Below are 19,632 nucleotides of genomic sequence, written 5' to 3'. Positions count from 1 at the left end.
TTTTCCTCCGTGTTTTCGTCGGACGGTGGTCATAAAGTAATTAAAACTCGTCGTAGAAACTAATTTTTACTCTAGCCTCATTTTTAGAGTTGATCAACATCTGACCTTGCCCGTCATAAAATTGATGGCTTGGGCTAACCGAACGGTACAACACCTTCTACCTGCATTTTATCGCCCTGCGTACCATACCTAAGCAGGCAATTATGCTTGTCAGAGTTATATCGAAACCCGTATCATCCAGCGGTTCTGGGGTAAGTGCTGAGCGGTCTCCCACAGTCCTCTTACCGGAAGGCATGCTTGCCTTCCCCACTCCGTGGCCAGATCCGCCCCGAAATCATCTCGATTGTTTCTTCATCCGACACGTCACCGATGACGTCGCGTCAACGGTAGCGTCGGCAATCGGCAATTAGGGATCGGTGTCTCTGTCACCTATTTCAAAGCGTCGGCCGACTCTCAGAGGTCGCCGCTCAAGGCATCAGCCGACTCTCAGAGGTCGCCGGTCAAAGCATCGGCCGACTCTCAGAGGTCGCCGCTCAAGGCATCGGCCGACTCTCAAAGGTCGCCGGTCAAAGCATCGGCCGACTCTCAGAGGTCGCCGCTCAAAGCATCGGCAGCCGTCCCTGATTGGGCCCGAAACATATTGGCGCTAACATGCTTGTAAATCAAAAACACATGTTGCTATTGAGTCATAGGGAAACAAGAATGGACAGGTTACCTGAAAGATGGCAACAAGTCCTTACAAATGATGGAAATTATATCATTGAATAATATTAAACATGTATTTTTATAAACTGATTCAAATTTTTCTTTAAAATACAGCAGAACTTTCCCTCCAATCTAATGTATTTTTATAACAGTTTCAATATTTGCAATTTTTGATGCTCCGCGAATTAAAAAACGGAATTTCAAACAGGAAGAATCGTAAAATACGACCATATTTTTAAAAATATTTTTACACTTCAACCGGAGGTAAAATTTGCAGAACAATGTTTCCAATATATTTTCATTAAGAAATTACATTTGCGTATAACATAATAAATTATTTGAGAAGAATTCTGTATGTATAATTTACGTATTATAAAATACATATAAGGATGTGCGATGCTGTTTCACTAAGTGCCAGAACGTTTCCTATTTCCATGGTGTTGTAAAGGAGAGATACGGATAGTTTACATAAGGAGCTGTGGAGCTCCTAAAAGCATCTTTTTTTTTTGTGCCATGTACGGTAGGGAACTGTCAACGCGATTTCGAAAGGCCACCTGGAAAAGGCCCGAGAGGTCAGAGAAGAAATTTGGTTCCAAAGCCTGACATAGTTGCCGGCTCCTAAACGCTAGGACCAAAACCAGGGTTGTAATGTTGAGCCGGCCGGACTGACCTGCGAGGTATGCATACCTCACGCGTTAAAGTTACCGGTTCTGATAACATGAGGCTAACAGCGTTAGTTCCTCACGTTCGCGTTCGGCTCAAGCGTGCTCTCTTATTCGCACTCGCACCTACCGACGCAAGTAACGAAAACACCCGAAGATGAACCGAGGTACGGTGATTGACGCTTGTCATAAGGTAATCGGCGTACCTCGTTCGTGTTCGGGTGTTTTCGTCATTACGACTGTAGGTGGGGACGCAAATAAGAGAGCACATGTAAGCGGAAAGACCCTTTCGAGCTTCGCTGTCCTTTTTTACCTTTAGCATTGTATCAAAAAAAGGCAATTTCTCATCCGTCATTTATGATTCCAGCGTGCAATGTGGAATTCATAGGCAACGTTCGGCGTGAATCAAAGAACAATTTTTCCTATCCGATGTATGACCCCCGCTAGAATTGTGTAGTGGACTTATATAGAGCATTTACTGTAGTAGGTATACGAAAACATAAGGGATGTGCGGTCAAGTCAACGATCTTGACTTTTACTTTCAATTTCTTATCGATAAATTAATCATATGTTTATTTTACACAGATGCCGTGAAATTTTTCCACACTCAGGATCACTGTTCACATCTGCCAACACATATATAGCTATGTACTAATAACAATCGCAACATCACTTGCATTGAAGCACAAATTACAACAATCATTTAATGTGATCACTATATTACAGATTTCTGCATTTGTAGCAAACATGAGTAGGTGCATTTTAAAACATTAGGGAGATTAAAATAATTTAAAAACACCAGTGCATTATCTTCAACTTGTTAAAATGATTAAAGTAAGAATCCAATATCTGTCTGGCTCCTGTCAATTCCAATAGCAGCAGCCAACTTTTATTTTGCATAAGAATCCGCAGTCTAGTGATTAGTTTAAATATGACTATTAAAAACACATATTAGCAACCGTTAGCTTTGAATGTACAAGTCTTCGGAGATGTTATCTCTACCTCGGTTCGGACAATACTGATCTAACGCAAGATTTTTCTGTATTACGGTTGTAAATCTTAAGTGTTCGTTTTGCAGTACACGTTGACCTCCGATACCGCCGATTTACTACCAGCCAAATTAATATTGGGTAGCCGGTTCAATGGTCGAGTGATATGAAATGATTTTAAAGAAAAAAGCGTTTCGTCCCAGACCTGCTAGAGAACTCGTCAGTAAGGCTAATCTATGTAGCCGGCCTTGCCTTAGATGCTTGCCTACTGCCCCGAAACGATGGACTTTGTCCCGAAACGATGGGTCTGTACGATCGAGGTCCCGAAACGATGGACGTGTGCCATTTAAGAGCCAGCCGTACTAATACGACCTTGACGAAATGCTCTAACGGCCGCTAGAAGAAGCTAAATAGTAACATTTTCGTCCAGTATGGGGAGCTGGGTACGCTTTCCACATTCAGTGTCGAGCGATACCACAGACGAGGTATAGGAGTAGACCAATCACCATATGGGGTTTCGTGTCTCACATGTAAACAACTGGTTTTCTTACGCCCTCTACGCTGACGAACGATAAATGTTGGAACTAGATCCACAAAAATGATCAAATCTGGTCAAATACAAATGATTGACGAGTTATGTACATATCTGATGTTATGACTATAGGTTCAAATTATATTTTTTTATTTGATGTCATTATGTTATATATCTACAATTGTCTTTATCAATACAATATTAATAAATATAGATACTACGTTTCCAAATTATAGAAATACAATTTTCATAAACCTTGAACGTAAATAACAATTCTCCATACGTATAATTATTATTCGCATTTCTACAATTTTTTAACACTATTAATACGCAACCATTTTGAATATATTTTGTAACTGAACTTGAAAAAGAAATTAAATTGAAATTTACTATATATTTTCATGTATATTTCATTTAAAAAACATAAACTTTAGCTTTAAAGAATCATCCAAAATATCAATTAATATTAGTTGTAAAATTCGAAAGAGTTAAGAATTAATAAATCAATAATTATGTAGTTGATCTTTTTTGCAAGATGTCAATCTATTTCACTACTGACTGAGAACGTAGTTGCATTATTTTCTTTCGCGTTTGTAGTGAGAAAATAAACGACGAAGGCAACAGTACGTCTCCTTACGTTGCTTCTACTACGCACGCGCTACACACAAGCGTACCTCTATTCTGTCCGTGTGAGATGCCAGCTCGACTGTTCGACGCGTTCCGCCGAATTCACGTTACCGAAGTTTCGAGCGCCTGAGCCGCAATCGATTCCCGGTTCGGCGAGGCGCACATTTTGCTACAACTTTTAAACTAAAAAAGATATCAATGCGAAATTTGGACTAGAAATCTTTTTTAAAGATCGGGTTTAATGGCGTATACTAAAATATGTTCTATATTTTTTATATAATTTTTTTTTTGTTGATTTTCAAGACTAATCCGGATAAGATGGTCAAAAGCAGAGTTGGGCATTATTTCGATAAAAAATTATTTAAATAACGATTCGAATAAAAGATACTCTATCTTTATTCGTTATTCGAAGGTTCGAATAAGAAAAGTATCTTTATTCGACGAGTATCGGATAAATAATTTTATTCGACGAGAATTTATCCGACGAATAAAGATAATTTTTTTTATTCGAAACGGATTTATTCGAACTTCGAATAATTTTTTCATCTTTTATTTGTATCTTTTATTCGAAGGCTTCGAATAAATCTTCGAATAACTTTCGCCGAGCGCCGAGCTTCAAAGACCCAGCGACGACAGACGACATACATTGTAAGCGGATGGAGAATCGCGCACGTATGAAAGTTTAAACTTTTAGATTTTTCAATATATCCTCATTAAATTGTGACGAGCGAATGGAGGGGATTTTCCTGATGAAAATGAGGTCAAATTCGAGTGCAGTCGAACAAGTTTCACTGATACGTAATGTTACGATAAAAATTACAATCTCATTAAAGACAATCCAAATGATGTCGTGTTTGGACTCATTTTGATCGGGACAAGCTCTACAACTCATTCGTCTTAACAATATTGTTCTGATTAAAAACATAAAAGCATAAATTGCCAATAATGCATGATTCTCCATCCGCTTACATTGTATGCCGTTTGGCAGTCGCTGGGTCTTCGACGTTTGGCGCTCGTCGGTCCTCGTCGGCCTTCGTCGCCGTTTATTCGTCGAGCTGGCAAAAGTTATCCGAAGATTTATTCGAAGCCTTCGAATAAATCTACGGATAAAAATGCTAAATACAGTCCAATTTGTACCGTGTTTAGTGTCATTTTAATCAGAAGAATGCCACGAATTAGTTGGCGCAAGTCCCATAAAAAAATCCTGAAAAACAATGAAGTTTTGCAATTTGATTGGTAGTTGTTTCACACCGATATCTCGCGACTCTACGAGCTCGGAACTTCAAAGACCTGCGACCGACCAACGGCCTACAATGTAAGCAGATGGAGAATCGTGCATTATTGGCAATTTACGCTTTTATGTTTTTAATCAGAACAATATTGTTAATACGAATGAGCTGTGGAGCTTGTCCCGATCAAAATGAGTCCAAACACGACATCATTTGGACTATCTTCAATAAGAATGTAATTTTTATCGTAACATTACGTATCAATAAATTTGTTCGATTACACTCGAATTTGGACTCATTTTCATCAGGAAAAGCCCCTCAATTCACTCGTCGCAATTTTATGGTGGTTTATTGAAAAATCTAAAAGTTAAACTTGCATTCGTACGCGATTCTCCATCTGCTTACATTGTATGCCGTTTGTCAGTCGCTGGGTCTTTGAAGTTCGACTCTCGTCGGACCTCGTTGCTGTTTATTCGAAGCCTTCGAATAAACGATACAGATAAAAGATGAAAAAATTGTTCCAAGTTCGAATAAATCCGCTTCGAATAAAAAAAATTATCTTTATTCATCGGATAAATTCTCGTCGAATAAAATTATTTATTCGACAAAGATACTTTTTTTATTCGAACCTTCGAATAACGAATAAAGTTAAAGTATCTTTTATTCGAATCGTTATTTAAATAATTTGTTATCTAAATAGTGCCCAACTATGTCTGGAAGTAGCGCATTCGATTCCCGGTTCGGCGAGGCGCATATTTTGCTATAACTTTTGAACTAAAAAAGATATCAAAGTGAAATTTAAACGGAAAAAATTAAAAAGAATCGGGTTTAATGGTATGTACTGAAATATATTTTGTATTTTTAAATAATTCTTTTTGTTTTTTAAATTTAATTACCCTTAAAAAATGTTCAAAACTAGTTATTATAAATATTGTTGATCAATCTTTTATCAATCTCAAATAATTAAATTTATTAGAATATATACGCTGCAAATGAAAAGCAATATCAGAAGTAGATTGAGTAGGTAGCTATTAAATAGTCAAATGAAATTAGTGATATCAACGTCGTATTTTATTAAATTAAATTTAAACTAAGTTCTTACTTTTGGCTAATATTAAACTAATTTAATTTCTTATAATTATGTTATTACACTGTTGTAGTTGTAATTGCACAGGGAAGAGGACTGACGTAGTAGAAAGAACAAGAAAAAAGTGTTTAACGAAAAAAAAATCATTCCATGCGGGATTCGATCCGGGACCAAAATATTCTCAGCCGGAGACGTTACGTTATTATTATTATTACATTACGTCTCCTTCGATGCACTCGCGTGTCAGCCGTAATGGAATTAAGAGGAAACAACATTCTTTTGTTTCATTCATCATATGAATCCTCGACATGAGATTTAAAATTATATCAGCAACAGCGCCATTGTAGAATATCGGTTCCACAATATTAGTTCTGGATGATACGGTAGGATGTGACACGGAATGGTACGGGGGCTCTAGAGCCCCCCGAGCGCGAGACAGAAAAATATATTGGGTGATTGGTCTACTCCTATACCTCGTCTGTGGCGATACACTGTATCGTTAAAACAGAGGAAGAGACAATATATGTCGCCGGTAAGTTAGGTTTCATAAGAAAGCATGACGTCATAATATATCTGACGATGACGCAGTCGCTGCGCTCGAATGAGAGTGTGCGGCGCACTTACACACCGTTAGGTCGGCGTGTACGTGTACCTACGCGAATTGCAAGGGTCCCGGATGCCACGAATCATTCCTCGATAATGCAAAGATGGGGCTTTTCAGTGGTCAAAAGCGCTAGATAAAAGATAAATCTAGAGCGCTTGCCCCCAGAAAAATCCTACTTTTGCGTTTTCGAGGAGTATTTTGCAGTATTCGATCGCATGATGTCCGTCACAGAGGTAATCTAAACACGCGTGGCCGACAACGTAAACAAGGTCCAGCTGTGCCACGGCACACTCACACACCGCTAGGACTGCGTGTACGTGTACCTACGAGAATCGCACGGGTCTGGGAATCCGCATGTCATTTCGCGATAATGCAAAATGGCAGAGTTGGGCAAAATATTTATCTAAAAAATTTCGAATAACTAATAAAAGAAAAAAAATTTTAGTCGTTATTCGAAGTTTCGAATATAGAAAGTATCTTTATTCGACGAGAATTTATCCGACGAATAAAGATAATTTTTTTAGTCGAAGCGAATTTATTCGAACTTTGAATAATTTTTGCATCTTTTATCTGTATCTATTGTTCGAATCCTTCGAATAAATCTACAGATAACAATACTAAATACAGTCCAATCTTTACCGTGTTTAGTGTCGTTTTAATCAGAAGAATGCCACGAATTAGTTGGCCTAAGTTCCATAAAAAAATAATGAAAAATAAAGAAGTTTTGCAATTGGATTGGTATTTGTTTCATACCGATATCTCGCTACTCTACGAGCTCGGAACTTCAAAGACCAGCGATCGACCAACAGCCTACAATATTGTTAATACGAATAAATTGTAGAGCTTATCCCGATCAAAATGAGTCCAAACACGACATCTGTCTTTAATGAGATTGTAATTTTTCTTCTATGAAACTTGTTCAATTACACTCAAATTTGACCTCATTTTCATCAGGGAAATCCCCTCCATTGGCTCGTCACAATTTTGTGGAGGTATATTGAAACATCTAAAAGTTTAAACTTTCATTCCATGCGGAATTCGATCCCGGGCCAAAAGATTCATACCGGAGACGTTACGGCCTGCGCCAACCGAAACTGTTGAGAGTCACAGTCATATATTGAAATGTAACGCAAATAAAATTATTCGATACTCGTCGAATAAAGATACTTTCTACATTCGAACCTTCGAATAATGAATACAAATTTTTTTATCTCTTATTAGTTATTCGAAATTTTTTAGATAAATATCTTTCCCAACTCTGCCATTTTGCATTATCGCGAAATGACATGCAGATTCCCAGAGCCGTGCGATTCTCGTAGGTACACGTACACGCAGTCCTAGCGGTGTGTGAGTGTGCCGTGGCACGGCTGGTCGAACGAAGCTACGGCAGCGCCGTTGTTTACGTTGTCGGCCACGCGTGCTTGGATTGCCTCTCTGACGGGCATTATGCGACCGAATACTGCAAAATATTCCTCGAAATCGCAAAAGTAGGACTTTTGTGGGGGCAAGCGCTCTAGATTTATCTTGTATCTAGCGCTTTTGACCATTGAAAAGCCCCATCTTTGCATTATCGAGGAATGATTCGTGGCATCCCGAACCCTTGCAATTTTGTACGTTTTTGCAGATCTAGCGTTGTGTGCGGCACACCATGGTACACGCACACGGTACGCACATGGCACACACACTGTCACTCGTGCTTCTCCTCGCGGCCGTTTGGAGCGTGGCGGACGTTGACAGAACTGACCTCGGGACTCGTTTGTCTCTTGAGGACCCCTCTTTGTGATGCGAAGACGTTGCTCAATTTTAGGTGTCAATATGGTGACACCCATTTCCGTGCACTGATTGGTTCCTGCCGAACGTTACATTTCTCAATCAGCACATCTTTTATGACTCGTTATCCTGTCTGTTCAAACATTTATAAAAAACCATTTAAATAAAATGCCATTTAACGCCATTAAACGCCATTTTATAAATTTTTAAGACAAATTTTTTTTTTTTGTAGGGGCGATAACGGCAACCATACACATTAAGAATCATCTTGATTTTTTCGCTTTAGTCCATCCTGAGCTTTGGATTCGTCTACGAGAGCAAGATACGATTTTTAAGCATGTATTTATATGGGCTAAATAGAACCAAGGAAGAAATAATTAAAACTATATAAAAAATTGTCCTGTATGACCTAAGAGTAGCTAAATCAATCGCAAAAAAAATTGAACGTAGGACGTACCATAATTTTCAAGAAATTTATGAAAATCGATTGGTTTTTTAGCGGTTACATGAGAAAGTCCCCTTAAAAATATATAAATTCTACAATTAATTTTACATCGTGCGTAAACATTAATTATTAATAATATTGTTTTTAAAAATATACGATGATTGAAAGTTATCTAAACAAAAGTTCCGATATCGATATTTCTCGTAACCAAAATAAAAGTCCCGCGGACAGATATTTACTGATTATTATGCATAAAAATGATTATTATATGATTGTCAATAACAATTTCCATCTTAATACGCATTTTTTCAAAAGAAATGTATTTCATATCTTGATATACACGAATTTTGAATTTTTCTAGTAAATTCCGCACTGTAACTTTGGCGGACAAATAGCAAAATTTTTTACAAAAATCCAAATTTGTTTGCGAATGTATATGTATTGTTAATTATTCACAGAAAATGAAATTTAATAATACAACTAATAAATTAAAAAAAAATTAACAAATTTTCCACAATAGATCCTAAAGGAAAGGTATGGGCACCTCTTAAAAAGTTTGTAAAATTAAGAGTAGCAGTTAGTTGCAAATAAAACTATAAAATTCTTAAGCTATAACAAGCATATTCGAATATATAAGAATCTCAGTATGTATTGTGCCGTTTTTGTTATATGTTCATTTGAAGTTTTATATGCAATTAATAAATAAAACCACCGTTGAAAATTTATACCAAAAATAAATCTGCTTTATTAAATGTAAAAAATGCATATACCTTGGTGAGCACTTCCCATTATACAGAATCATTATTGCAACACTCATCTACAATTAATGTAATATTTTTAGATTTTTGGCACTCTAGAGATTACGGCCATGGAAAATTTTTGTACAAAAATTTAAATTTGATTACTAATGTACATGAGATGGTAATTATTCTCAAAGAATGAAATTTAACAATAAAATTAATAAATTAAAAAAGAAATTAACAATATTTATGCATAAAAATGATTGTTAAATGATTAATAATATCAATTTCCTCCTAATATACAGTTTTGCCAAAGGAATTTATCATACATCGTGATATACACGTGTAGTGAGATATGTCCCGCTTGTCCGCAATGTGCGTCGTAACCAAAATGAACGTCCGCTGTCGATATTGGTTACGTATGGAGAAGTGTTCTCCCACGCTAGAATTTTCTAATCTCTTTCCTGAGAACGAAAAGCGTCCCAACAGGCCGCTGTTAAGGCCGCTGTTAGGCCGCTTTCTTTTATTAATAGAAAGATACCGTATGACTTCTTTATATGAAAACCTCTAGAGCAGTCCCTTCTGGTATCCGTTAATTAAGATTCTGATAGGAAATAGCCTGGATAACCTCCTATCAACCCCTTTTAACGAAAATCTAACTGGGGCCTGGTTTTCATTAGAAGTGACAAAAAATGGGAGTGTGACCTTACGTGACATCAAATTACAAACAGAGCCCCTTCATCACCCCTTTCATGTTCAGGGTATATAAACCTGTTCATTTTCATTCTCTTCGATCAGTAGTCGTGCAGTCTCGTGTAAAGTCACGTCGCGTTATACGCATAAGAGTCAATTCTAGTGAGATCGGGTTGAAGTCCCTTTCGAATCAAATTTTAAGGGAGCCGGCACGGTTTGAAATCCATATACGTATGCAAGAGTCAAAATTTTGACAAATTGACACTTCAATATTGCAATGAGCAGTTTAAGAGTGGTCACTTGTGTTTTGTAAAAGTCCAATCTATGTCCGTTCAGAGCCCAAATTGCGAATTTCTACCTCATCGTGGAGTAATTTGTAATATTCGGCAGAAAACTCGCTTTCTGAAGCAAGTATGACGTCACAAGATGGCTGTCGCTGAGAGATTCTCTTAATTTCGAGAGATTTAGTGTTCGTATCGAGAAAACGGCTCTGGACAGACGTAGCAAAGACATGTACAAACACGGTGGTATGCATTTTTAATTGATTACTTACTTATTTAAGACGTCGAATGTCTAGAAAAAAAGGCACCATTTCGCTGTTCCGCTTACTAGCGCCACAGTATCCCCGCGGCAAACACTGTACGTTGCGATGAAATACGGTCGATAATTGAAATCGATAGTACAGGTTTACATATGTACGATATGTATGCTACCGAATATTGCAAATTACTCGACGATGAGGCAAAAATTCGCATTTTGGCCTCTGGACAGACCTAGATTGAACCTTTAGCAAAGACAATTGACCATTTCTAAACTGCTCATTGCAATATTGAAGCGTCAGTTTGAAAAGTTTCTGACCCTTGCACGTTTCGCTGCGCAACTCAACGTCACGCTTGTTTCGAACGCCTCGCGATTTCAAATGGAACGCTCGGCGAGAACCTCCGATTTCGTATGAGTGTCAATAAAAAGGACGGCGGGACTGAAATACAACGAGATTTCACTGTACCTTCAAACCAGAAGGTTATCAAATCATTTCAACGGAAAAATTGTGATTTCATTAGTTTCTTTTCTCATAAATCGATTTTTTCCAAAATCCTGAGTTGACAGACAAATTTTGTGATCGGATTTGAAGTCAGCGTGATCAAATCTACGAGAAAAGATGTACAGAATGTGTGTCAATCTTCGTTGGTTTCCGCTACGAGGAGACTTGAACTTGTTATCGTGATAAAAAGTGAGAAAAGATTCGAATTTGGGAGAGCGGTTTTCTTTACTGTCACACCGTCACTACAATTCCTAGAAGAAGAAGTGAGCGAGGACTCGACCGATTGTCGCGTATATCGTCGCGGCTCTTTCCCCTCACCGCGCACCTCGAACTACTCGGTCCGCCTGAAGTGTGCGGGAGAGAGAGACGAGTGGCGACGACGGCCGAGTCCTCGTAACAAACACAGTTCGGCAGTCGCTCAATCACTGAATGTCGGGCGAACGCACAGCGACACCGAACAGCTGTTTACTCGAATAGAATGTCAAGAAAAAATCTAACCGTGCATGGTATAAGTTTATTTTCAAAGTTAAAACATGTTTGTACTATAGTCTCTCCATTTTTCCCTTATTCTGCAATATTTTAACTTTAATAAAAAAAAAACAAACAATCTTATTTCTATCGAAAGTTCTTTGATTTTGGCAGAAACTTCGTCACCTTGTCCCACTCTGCGACGCACAAAAAAAATATGCAAAACAATTATTTTTGTATAGCCTCATAGTGCGTGCATAATGTGCCGAAGTCCGATTTTACAAAAAAATTTTTTACGGTGATATACGCATGGTAAATAACCATTTCTTCGCTCCTGGGAATTCATCAGTTTTCAGTGCGATAGTTATGTAATTACTCCGCCTATAATTGAATACTTAGGGGTATACAAGTCATATGCGTTATTGCAACTGGCTTCAACTATTAACTGGCAAAAAAAATTTTTCAAAAAAAGTTGTTTAACATTAAGTAATATGGACTAACCTGAAGCCTGAGGAATACAAAAAATGCTTTGAAAAGCTTCGATCTGGAACTAATCGTTTTGGCAAGTTGTAACATTGATCTAGCTTTGTACAAAAAATCATGAGATACTTCGAAACACTGTCGCCGCAATTTAAGTGTAAATATCAACTTTCGGAATTTCCAAGAATGAATCGCGCGGAAGTCACGTTTATTTGATGTTTTAGGTGAAATTTTTTAGGGATAGATCATTTATAACTAAGAAAAATGTGAAATGGTTAGTTGGAATTAATTGTTTAAATAAAAATATTTAATAACAATTTTTTTTATAAATAAACAAAGATTTCGTTCACTGGATCACTGTAGTAAAAATGCAACAGGCATTTTTCGGATAGTGGTTTAATGAGCGTTATAAAAATAATTTATATAAAAAAATTGTTAATAAATATTTTTTTATACATAAAGAATTAATAAATTATATGCATTTCACATTTTCCTTTATTATTCGGAAATATTCCTAAAAAATCCACCTAAAATATCAAATACACCGTAACTTCCGCACGATTCATTCTTGGAAATTCTGAAAGTTGATATTTAAACTTAAGGGGGCCGGCAGGCATTTGGCCTTGACTGTCACGCTATGTTACGCTGTGCCTTTTTCCTAGACATTTTACGTCTTAAATAAGTAAGTAATTAATTAAAAATGCATACCACCGTGTTTGTACATGTCTTTGCTACGTCTGTATAGAGCCTTTTTTTCGATACGAACACTAAATCTCTCGAAATTAAGAGAATCTCTCAGCGGCAGCCATCTTGTGACGTCATACTTGCTTCAGAATTCGAATTTTCTGCCGAATATTACAAATTACTCCACGATGACGTAGAAATTCGCAATTTGGGCTCTATACAGACGTAGATTGGACTTTTAGGAAACACAATTGACCACTTCTAAACTGCTCATTGCAATATTGAAGCGTCAATTTGTCAAGATTTTGAGCCTTGCAAGTTCATATACGAATATTCCAGAGAGATTCTCTTAGTTTCGAGAGATTTAGTGTTCGTATCGAAAAAAAGGCTCTGGACAGACGTAGCAAAGACATGTACAAACACGGTGGTATGTATTTTTAATTCATTACTTACTTATTTAAGACATAAAATGTCTAGGAAAAAGGCACAGCGTAACATAGCGTGACAGTCCAGGCCAAATGCCTGCCGGCCCCCTTAAATTGCGGCGAAAGGGTCAGGAAGGGTCTCAAGATTTTTTACACATAGATAGTTGAATATTATACCTTGCCAAAACGATCAGTGCCAGACCAAAATCTATTAAAGGATTTATTGTATGCATTCATAAATAAAAAATGGGCAGAAAACAGATATTTCCGATTAGCCCATATTACTTAATGTTTAACAACTTTTAAAAAAAATTTTTTTTCCAAAGAAGCGTTGTACCTGTCGCAATGTCTCTACAAATTTTCAAACAAATTCGTTGGATAGTTTCGTTTTTACAGATTTTTTGCCGCTTTTTGGCCATTTGGCACCACTGTGCGACGTACCGTATATACAGGGTGGCCCACATAACTCTGAACAGCTCAATATTTCGAAAACTATGCCATCGATTTTAAAGTTCTTAGTCTTAAATTGCATGGAACTGAAGGGCCTTTCTGACTACATAAACGTGAAGTGGCCTCCCTTCCCCTTTAACGGGGGAGGGGAGGTACTTTTGTAATTTTAAATGGAACCCCCTATAAAATGTTACATATTTAGATTCTACCGGAAAAAACAAGTCAATTTTGTCTGAAACATTTTTTTGTCAGATACTTCCATGATGAGATATAACAGTTTGAAGTTTCGAGTTGCAGGTACTTGAAGCGCTCGGAAATAGCGTTATGGAATTATACGCGCTTGAGTCCTTTGCTTATTCGTGAAGAAATAAAATGTACTTTAAATTAAATGTTCAAAATGTCCACCACGGGCTTGTAAACATTTATTTACTCGAAACATCAAAGTTGTTCTAACATTTTTTAACATTTCGGGAGTCACTGAAGCGCAAGCGTCACGTATTCTTTGTTTCATATCCTCTTTTGTCGTCGGTGGTTCAAACATAACTTTGTCCTTTACATATCCCTATAAGAAAAAATCTAATGGTGTTAGATTGTGATTTTAAAAAAATCATTTGCCTGCGCTTTTGGAAGATGTGCCACTGCACGTTAGAAGAGAAATGTGGTTCCAACAAGACGGCGCTCCTCCACATTTTGCAATCATCACCAGGCAATTTTTGAACGAAAAATTTGGGAACAAATGGATAGGTCGTGGGGGACCTCGTCAATGGCCTCCTCGATCCCCCGATCTAACACCATTAGATTTTTTCTTATAGGGATATGTAAAGGACAAAGTTATGTTTGAACCACCGACGACAAAAGAGGATATGAAACAAAGAATACGTGACGCTTGCGCTTCAGTGACTCCCGAAATGTTAAAAAATGTTAGAACAACTTTGATGTTTCGAGTAAATAAATGTTTACAAGCCCGTGGTGGACATTTTGAACATTTAATTTAAAGTACATTTTATTTCTTCACGAATAAGCAAAGGACTCAAGCGCGTATAATTCCATAACGCTATTTCCGAGCGCTTCAAGTACCTACAACTCGAAACTTCAAACTGTTATATCTCATCATGGAAGTATCTAACAAAAAAATGTTTCAGACAAAATTGACTTGTTTTTTCCTGTAGAATCTAAATATGTAACATTTTATAGGGGGTTCCATTTAAAATTATAAAGGTACCTCCCCTCCTCCGTTAAAAGGGAAGGGAGGCCACTTCACGTTTATGTAGTCAGGAAGGCCCTTCAGTTCCATGCAATTTAAGACTAAGAACTTTAAAATCGATGGCATAGTTTTCGAGATATTGAGCTGTTCAGAGTTATGTGGGCCACCCTGTATATGTCGGGGCGTGATGGCAGCGATGCACCCCGTCGGCAACAACGCGTAATGCGTATAGGATTTAGTTTAATTGTAAAATAACGATTTTCCGCGTAGGAATGCGGGAACGGGGCCAACTCCGAGAATTTACAGGCACTGAGGCCGGGCCGTCTACGGCCGTGATACGCGGTCCTCCCGGTACTAACGCGTTCTCGAAGACTTTCAGAACCGAAAAGAGCCTTCTGCTTGGGCGCCAGGCACCGGAAGGGTGCCACGCGAAACACGGGGGACTTTCGCCTTCGGCCGAAGCGGAGGGCGGGAGTCGCGTCTTTGAGAACCGCGAGAAGGACGAGAGACGCGAAAGGGGTCTGGGGTTCGGACACAGAAATAGCGAGGACAGCCCTCACGGCAGAGCGGATCGCGCAGGTCGGAAATGAAATAGTACGAGATGGGCTCGAATGATATATTATTCGTCAGCGGTTACAAAATACGCGGCCACGTGGCCGCACCCAAGAGCCCGCGCTCTTCGTACAAGATCAGCGAACAGGTGGCAATTTCGCAGCGCGTGGGTGTCGTACGGTAAAATTTGCCGCGCGCGTGGGGTAGGTCGGCACGGGATACGGCTTTCGTCGAGGCGAGAGCTTCGCGGCGCGCGGATGGCCGGCGCGATTACAATTGGACTGTCGCGGTATTATTCGGTATCCGACGGACGGCGAAGCATTCGGCGGAAGGTACGCGATTCGTTCCGCGGCGGAATTCGTTCCGTGAAAGGCGAATAACGGACCGATTACAATCTCTATCGACTGCGGCTCCTCCGAGGCAGATTTCCGGACTTTATTTCGATGGGAATACTGCGAACGAGCTCAAAACGTCGACGGCTTCGGCGTGAGCGGATGGCACGAGGCAGAATACGCCTCGGCACGCGAAAGTTTGGGGAACGAGACGCGATCACGCACGATATGCGAAGACGCCTCTCGCTGGACGGAAGCTACCACGACAGTGATCCTTGGCGGGACGGTAACGCGACGACAGGGTCCTCATTACCTCCACTCTAAGCCCTGGTCCCGACTTTTCCTAATGGGTCGCGCTACGCACGCGAAAATCCGAGAACGCAGGACCGTGTCCTCGACTGGTCCTCGGGCACCGGACCATACGCGAAAAATCATGCCGGCCGCTTCTCGCGGCCGGCGGGGCCGATCTGGGATCTCCCCCTTTATGGGACTCCTACACCACCCTCGCTGAGGCCCCATTTCAAGTGGCTAGGTGAGGCGGCGGCAGGACCGCGAAAAGAAATGTCCGATGGCCGACAGGGGCCTTCGTCCCTCGTCGTCGCCACCGGGTGTCTGGCCCGTGTGTGGCGTCTCCATTTTCCCAATTGACCTGTGCACAGGATTTTTCGTAGTGGCCATAGTTCGTCGATGGATGGTCCCGCGAAGCGAGGTGCCCTTCGGTATCGTCGGGAGGCATGTTGGTGCCGTTGGCACGTTCTTGAAACTTGGCCGTGCTCGGCGCGCGTGAAATCTGTCAAAATTCGATCTAGGATCGATCCGGAAGTTCCTCGGGGAACGCTTCCTAACCTTTCGAGCAGTCGTAGTATTTGCGATAACGCTATTCTCGGCAGTCCGGTCCTTCCGATCTTCCGCTCTGAGCAGGAAAGTGACGTCGCAAAAATTGCAACGTCACAATATATACATATATAAAACTTTGGAAATCGCTATAAACTTTTATTTAAATATATGATATTATTCAAGTTTATTTTACATTTAGCCTTTAGTTGTAAATTTGTATTTGTTTGTTTGTTGACTTCAGATTTGACATCTAAAGTAAAAAAAATATTATAAATTGTGAGCGCCGTTCGAGTTTCATTTTAGAGATATTAGCGAAAAACTCCAGAGGTAATGTGACAACGACTTCTGCGTATATCTACGCGCCCGTGGCAATATATGTGTTAGCATGTGTTGGTCGGCTGAATCGGGCTCATGAGGCAGGAATCAGTTTCACGAAACCCTTGTACATTTACGGGTTTGATGACATGGCAACAGTGAGGCGAAGGATGATATGTGGCAACCATGTCTAGTCGCTAGCTTTGTCTCCCAATTTTCTTTTCTCTCTTCCGCTACTACTCAATCTTCTTACAGTCGGCATTTCATATATTCTTTTTTACCGATACGTCGTAGACGCGACGTAGTTCCACACAGAAAATTTTAACCATTCCACAATCAGTTTTCCCTACTGACCGTTCGAGGACCATAGCGTGACAGTCAAGGCCAAATCCGTGCCGCCCTCCTTAACCTTATAGATTCCGTTAGTTCGGTATAGCTTCTGTTTGGCATTTAATAATTGCTCTCAGACGCCGCATTGCCAATGCGGCAAAACCGTGCATCGTAGGTAACAAATTCTTTAATTGTACACTTACTCTAAATTCATTCGCGACATGAACACTTGTAACAATTTTCAAATTCAGAATATATTTGTCTTGTTTGGCAAATAGCGTAATCTACAAGCCCCCAATTATTGTTCCAATATCCTAATATAATAATTGAACGTTTCCACACGATGCAATCTTACTGCTCGGATCGTATCAATTAAATTATATATAAGTTACGAGGCCTACTAACTATCCTAGCGGCTCCCTGATTTCGCATCACGTTCGTCTGTGAGTCATCCAACTCCCAGCGGCTCGCCAATTTCACATTGGGTTTATCCGCGCTGTTATACAACCTCCCTGCAGCTTCGCGGTGTCTACGCGTCTCTCCCAGTGACTCCCCAATTTCGCATTGGGTTCGTTCACGAAGTTTCACCCTCCTATCAGCTCCCCGGTTTCGCATTGGGTTCGTCCACGTACCTAACTAACAAATTGAAACCATATTCCTGGGGTAATAACCCCCTCGCCGGCCTCTCGCGTTGCTCGCAGCCCTGGCTCGTAACAAACCAAAACAAAACCGAGTCATCGATAACGGTTAACCGTGATCAAAAAATAATTCTCATCAACGATAATGGTTACTGATAACCGAAAACGATTTTCGTTGTCAATGACAGTCATTTGTAACCAAAATTGAATTCTAAAAATTTTAGTCATTCAAATGGTTATTTGCAACCATAAACATTTAAAGAATAATTTTAACTCTTATGCCACAATTTCTAGAATTTTGGTTATAACAGTTAGGGTCTCTGCTTTAATGACATGAGTAATAAACCAAAATTAATTTTATTATATTTCGTATTTTTTAGAAAATTATATTTGCATTTTGGAATGGAAAATAAAATTATAATGAAAACAATGTCACTCGAGAATTAAAAAGTTATGACAAATGAAATGAATAATAAAGCAATTATTTATTACACATACTTCATTTAATAATATTCCAAAATTTATATAATGTAAGAAGAATCGAAAGAGTTTGTGTCAAACTGAGATGACCGACTGTTATGGCATAACTATAACTGTTTCAATATACAGTGTGTCCCACGAACTCTGCCCACTTAAATGTCTTTGTTATTTTAAACAATACGCAATAATGTTTCAAATAATAGTTACTGGTTTTAATCCGATTTGTGTTGGAATAATTATTAGTTTTTCCTGTTACAGATAACCTGAACACGGTGTGTGTGAAGCTGTTCATGTGTATGCAGGAGGAGAAGAGCGATTGAGATCCACAAAACGAAGTTGTTCGTTCGCCGCGTCGTAACGCGTGTGTGGTCAGTTTTCTCCTGGAAATCGCGCTAATCGCGCGACATGCTGCCAAACTGACTCACTCGTTTTATACGCGATTGCAGTTAGACATTACAAAACCCGTCGCAACAGACCGTCAATGTGCATCAAATGGGGCGCAACATTCCAATGAAATCTATGTCGCTTCGTGCAAAAACTGCGAACCAGTGAATCCTGAACGTGACGACATTCGCAGCCACATATCTTCTGCGCGCCGTTTTCCACATACATATATGTCGGTACATACCTTCGAACGAATACAGTAATACTAAAGTCGACAGTGCGTCAATTCCTAAATTCCTTTATTGTAACGCAACAATCCGAATTTTCTACGAAAATCACCACTCGAGAGGATTGCATGGCATAAAGCACAATCACAAGACGCAAAGATACGCATTTAATCCTGAGAGAACTATGAATTTTCAGCTACCAATACAGATTGATTCGAACTTGTGACTCCAAGGATTGCAAGTCTATAATCGGGTTTAAGAGTGATTACCACTTTTTCTGTACACATATCAATTCGTTCTTTTTTCATGTGATTTTTATATAAAGTTCTCACTACGGAGAATCACAAGGTGCCATTTTGTACTTGTTACTTTGTGTATCTTTGTGAACGATAACGATAGAGCAGTTTGATGTCAACAATTTCAAATTTGAAAGATTTTTTTTAACGATTCTAGCTGATTAGCGATCTCAAAATGACATCGTTCAATCCATCGTGGGATGAAAAGCTCGCTACGCATAGTTAGGGATCTGTGCCCTCTTACCAATCACTCTGTTGAATGCAACGTTGGATTATTTTATCATGGTTCGTAGATAGTCGATCGATGCGGAACAAACCGCACCGATCACGCAGGATATGACACATGACATAATGTCTCGTGTATAAGGAATGCATGCCAAGCCAGAAAAACCACTGAAACTCTTC

At 39.3% G+C, this 19,632-nt stretch overlaps 1 protein-coding gene across 1 annotated transcript in view; it reads left to right on the top strand.

The window, feature by feature from the left end:
• Window positions 1–19,407, top strand: part of Mnd (L-type amino acid transporter minidiscs) — a 354,849-nt gene extending 335,442 nt beyond the window's left edge. The window contains exon 9 of the mRNA XM_076786178.1: window positions 18,579–19,407. Coding sequence (XP_076642293.1) covers window positions 18,579–18,640 — 62 coding nt within the window. The 3' untranslated portion in view covers window positions 18,641–19,407. The remainder of the gene's footprint in view (window positions 1–18,578) is intronic.
• Window positions 19,408–19,632: the final 225 nt, after the last annotated feature.

Source organism: Halictus rubicundus, chromosome 4, assembly GCF_050948215.1.
Source record: "Halictus rubicundus isolate RS-2024b chromosome 4, iyHalRubi1_principal, whole genome shotgun sequence".
Taxonomy (NCBI): domain Eukaryota; kingdom Metazoa; phylum Arthropoda; class Insecta; order Hymenoptera; family Halictidae; genus Halictus; species Halictus rubicundus.
The sequence above is the reverse complement of the archived record's forward strand: the minus strand, read 5'-3'. Positions and strand labels throughout refer to the sequence as shown.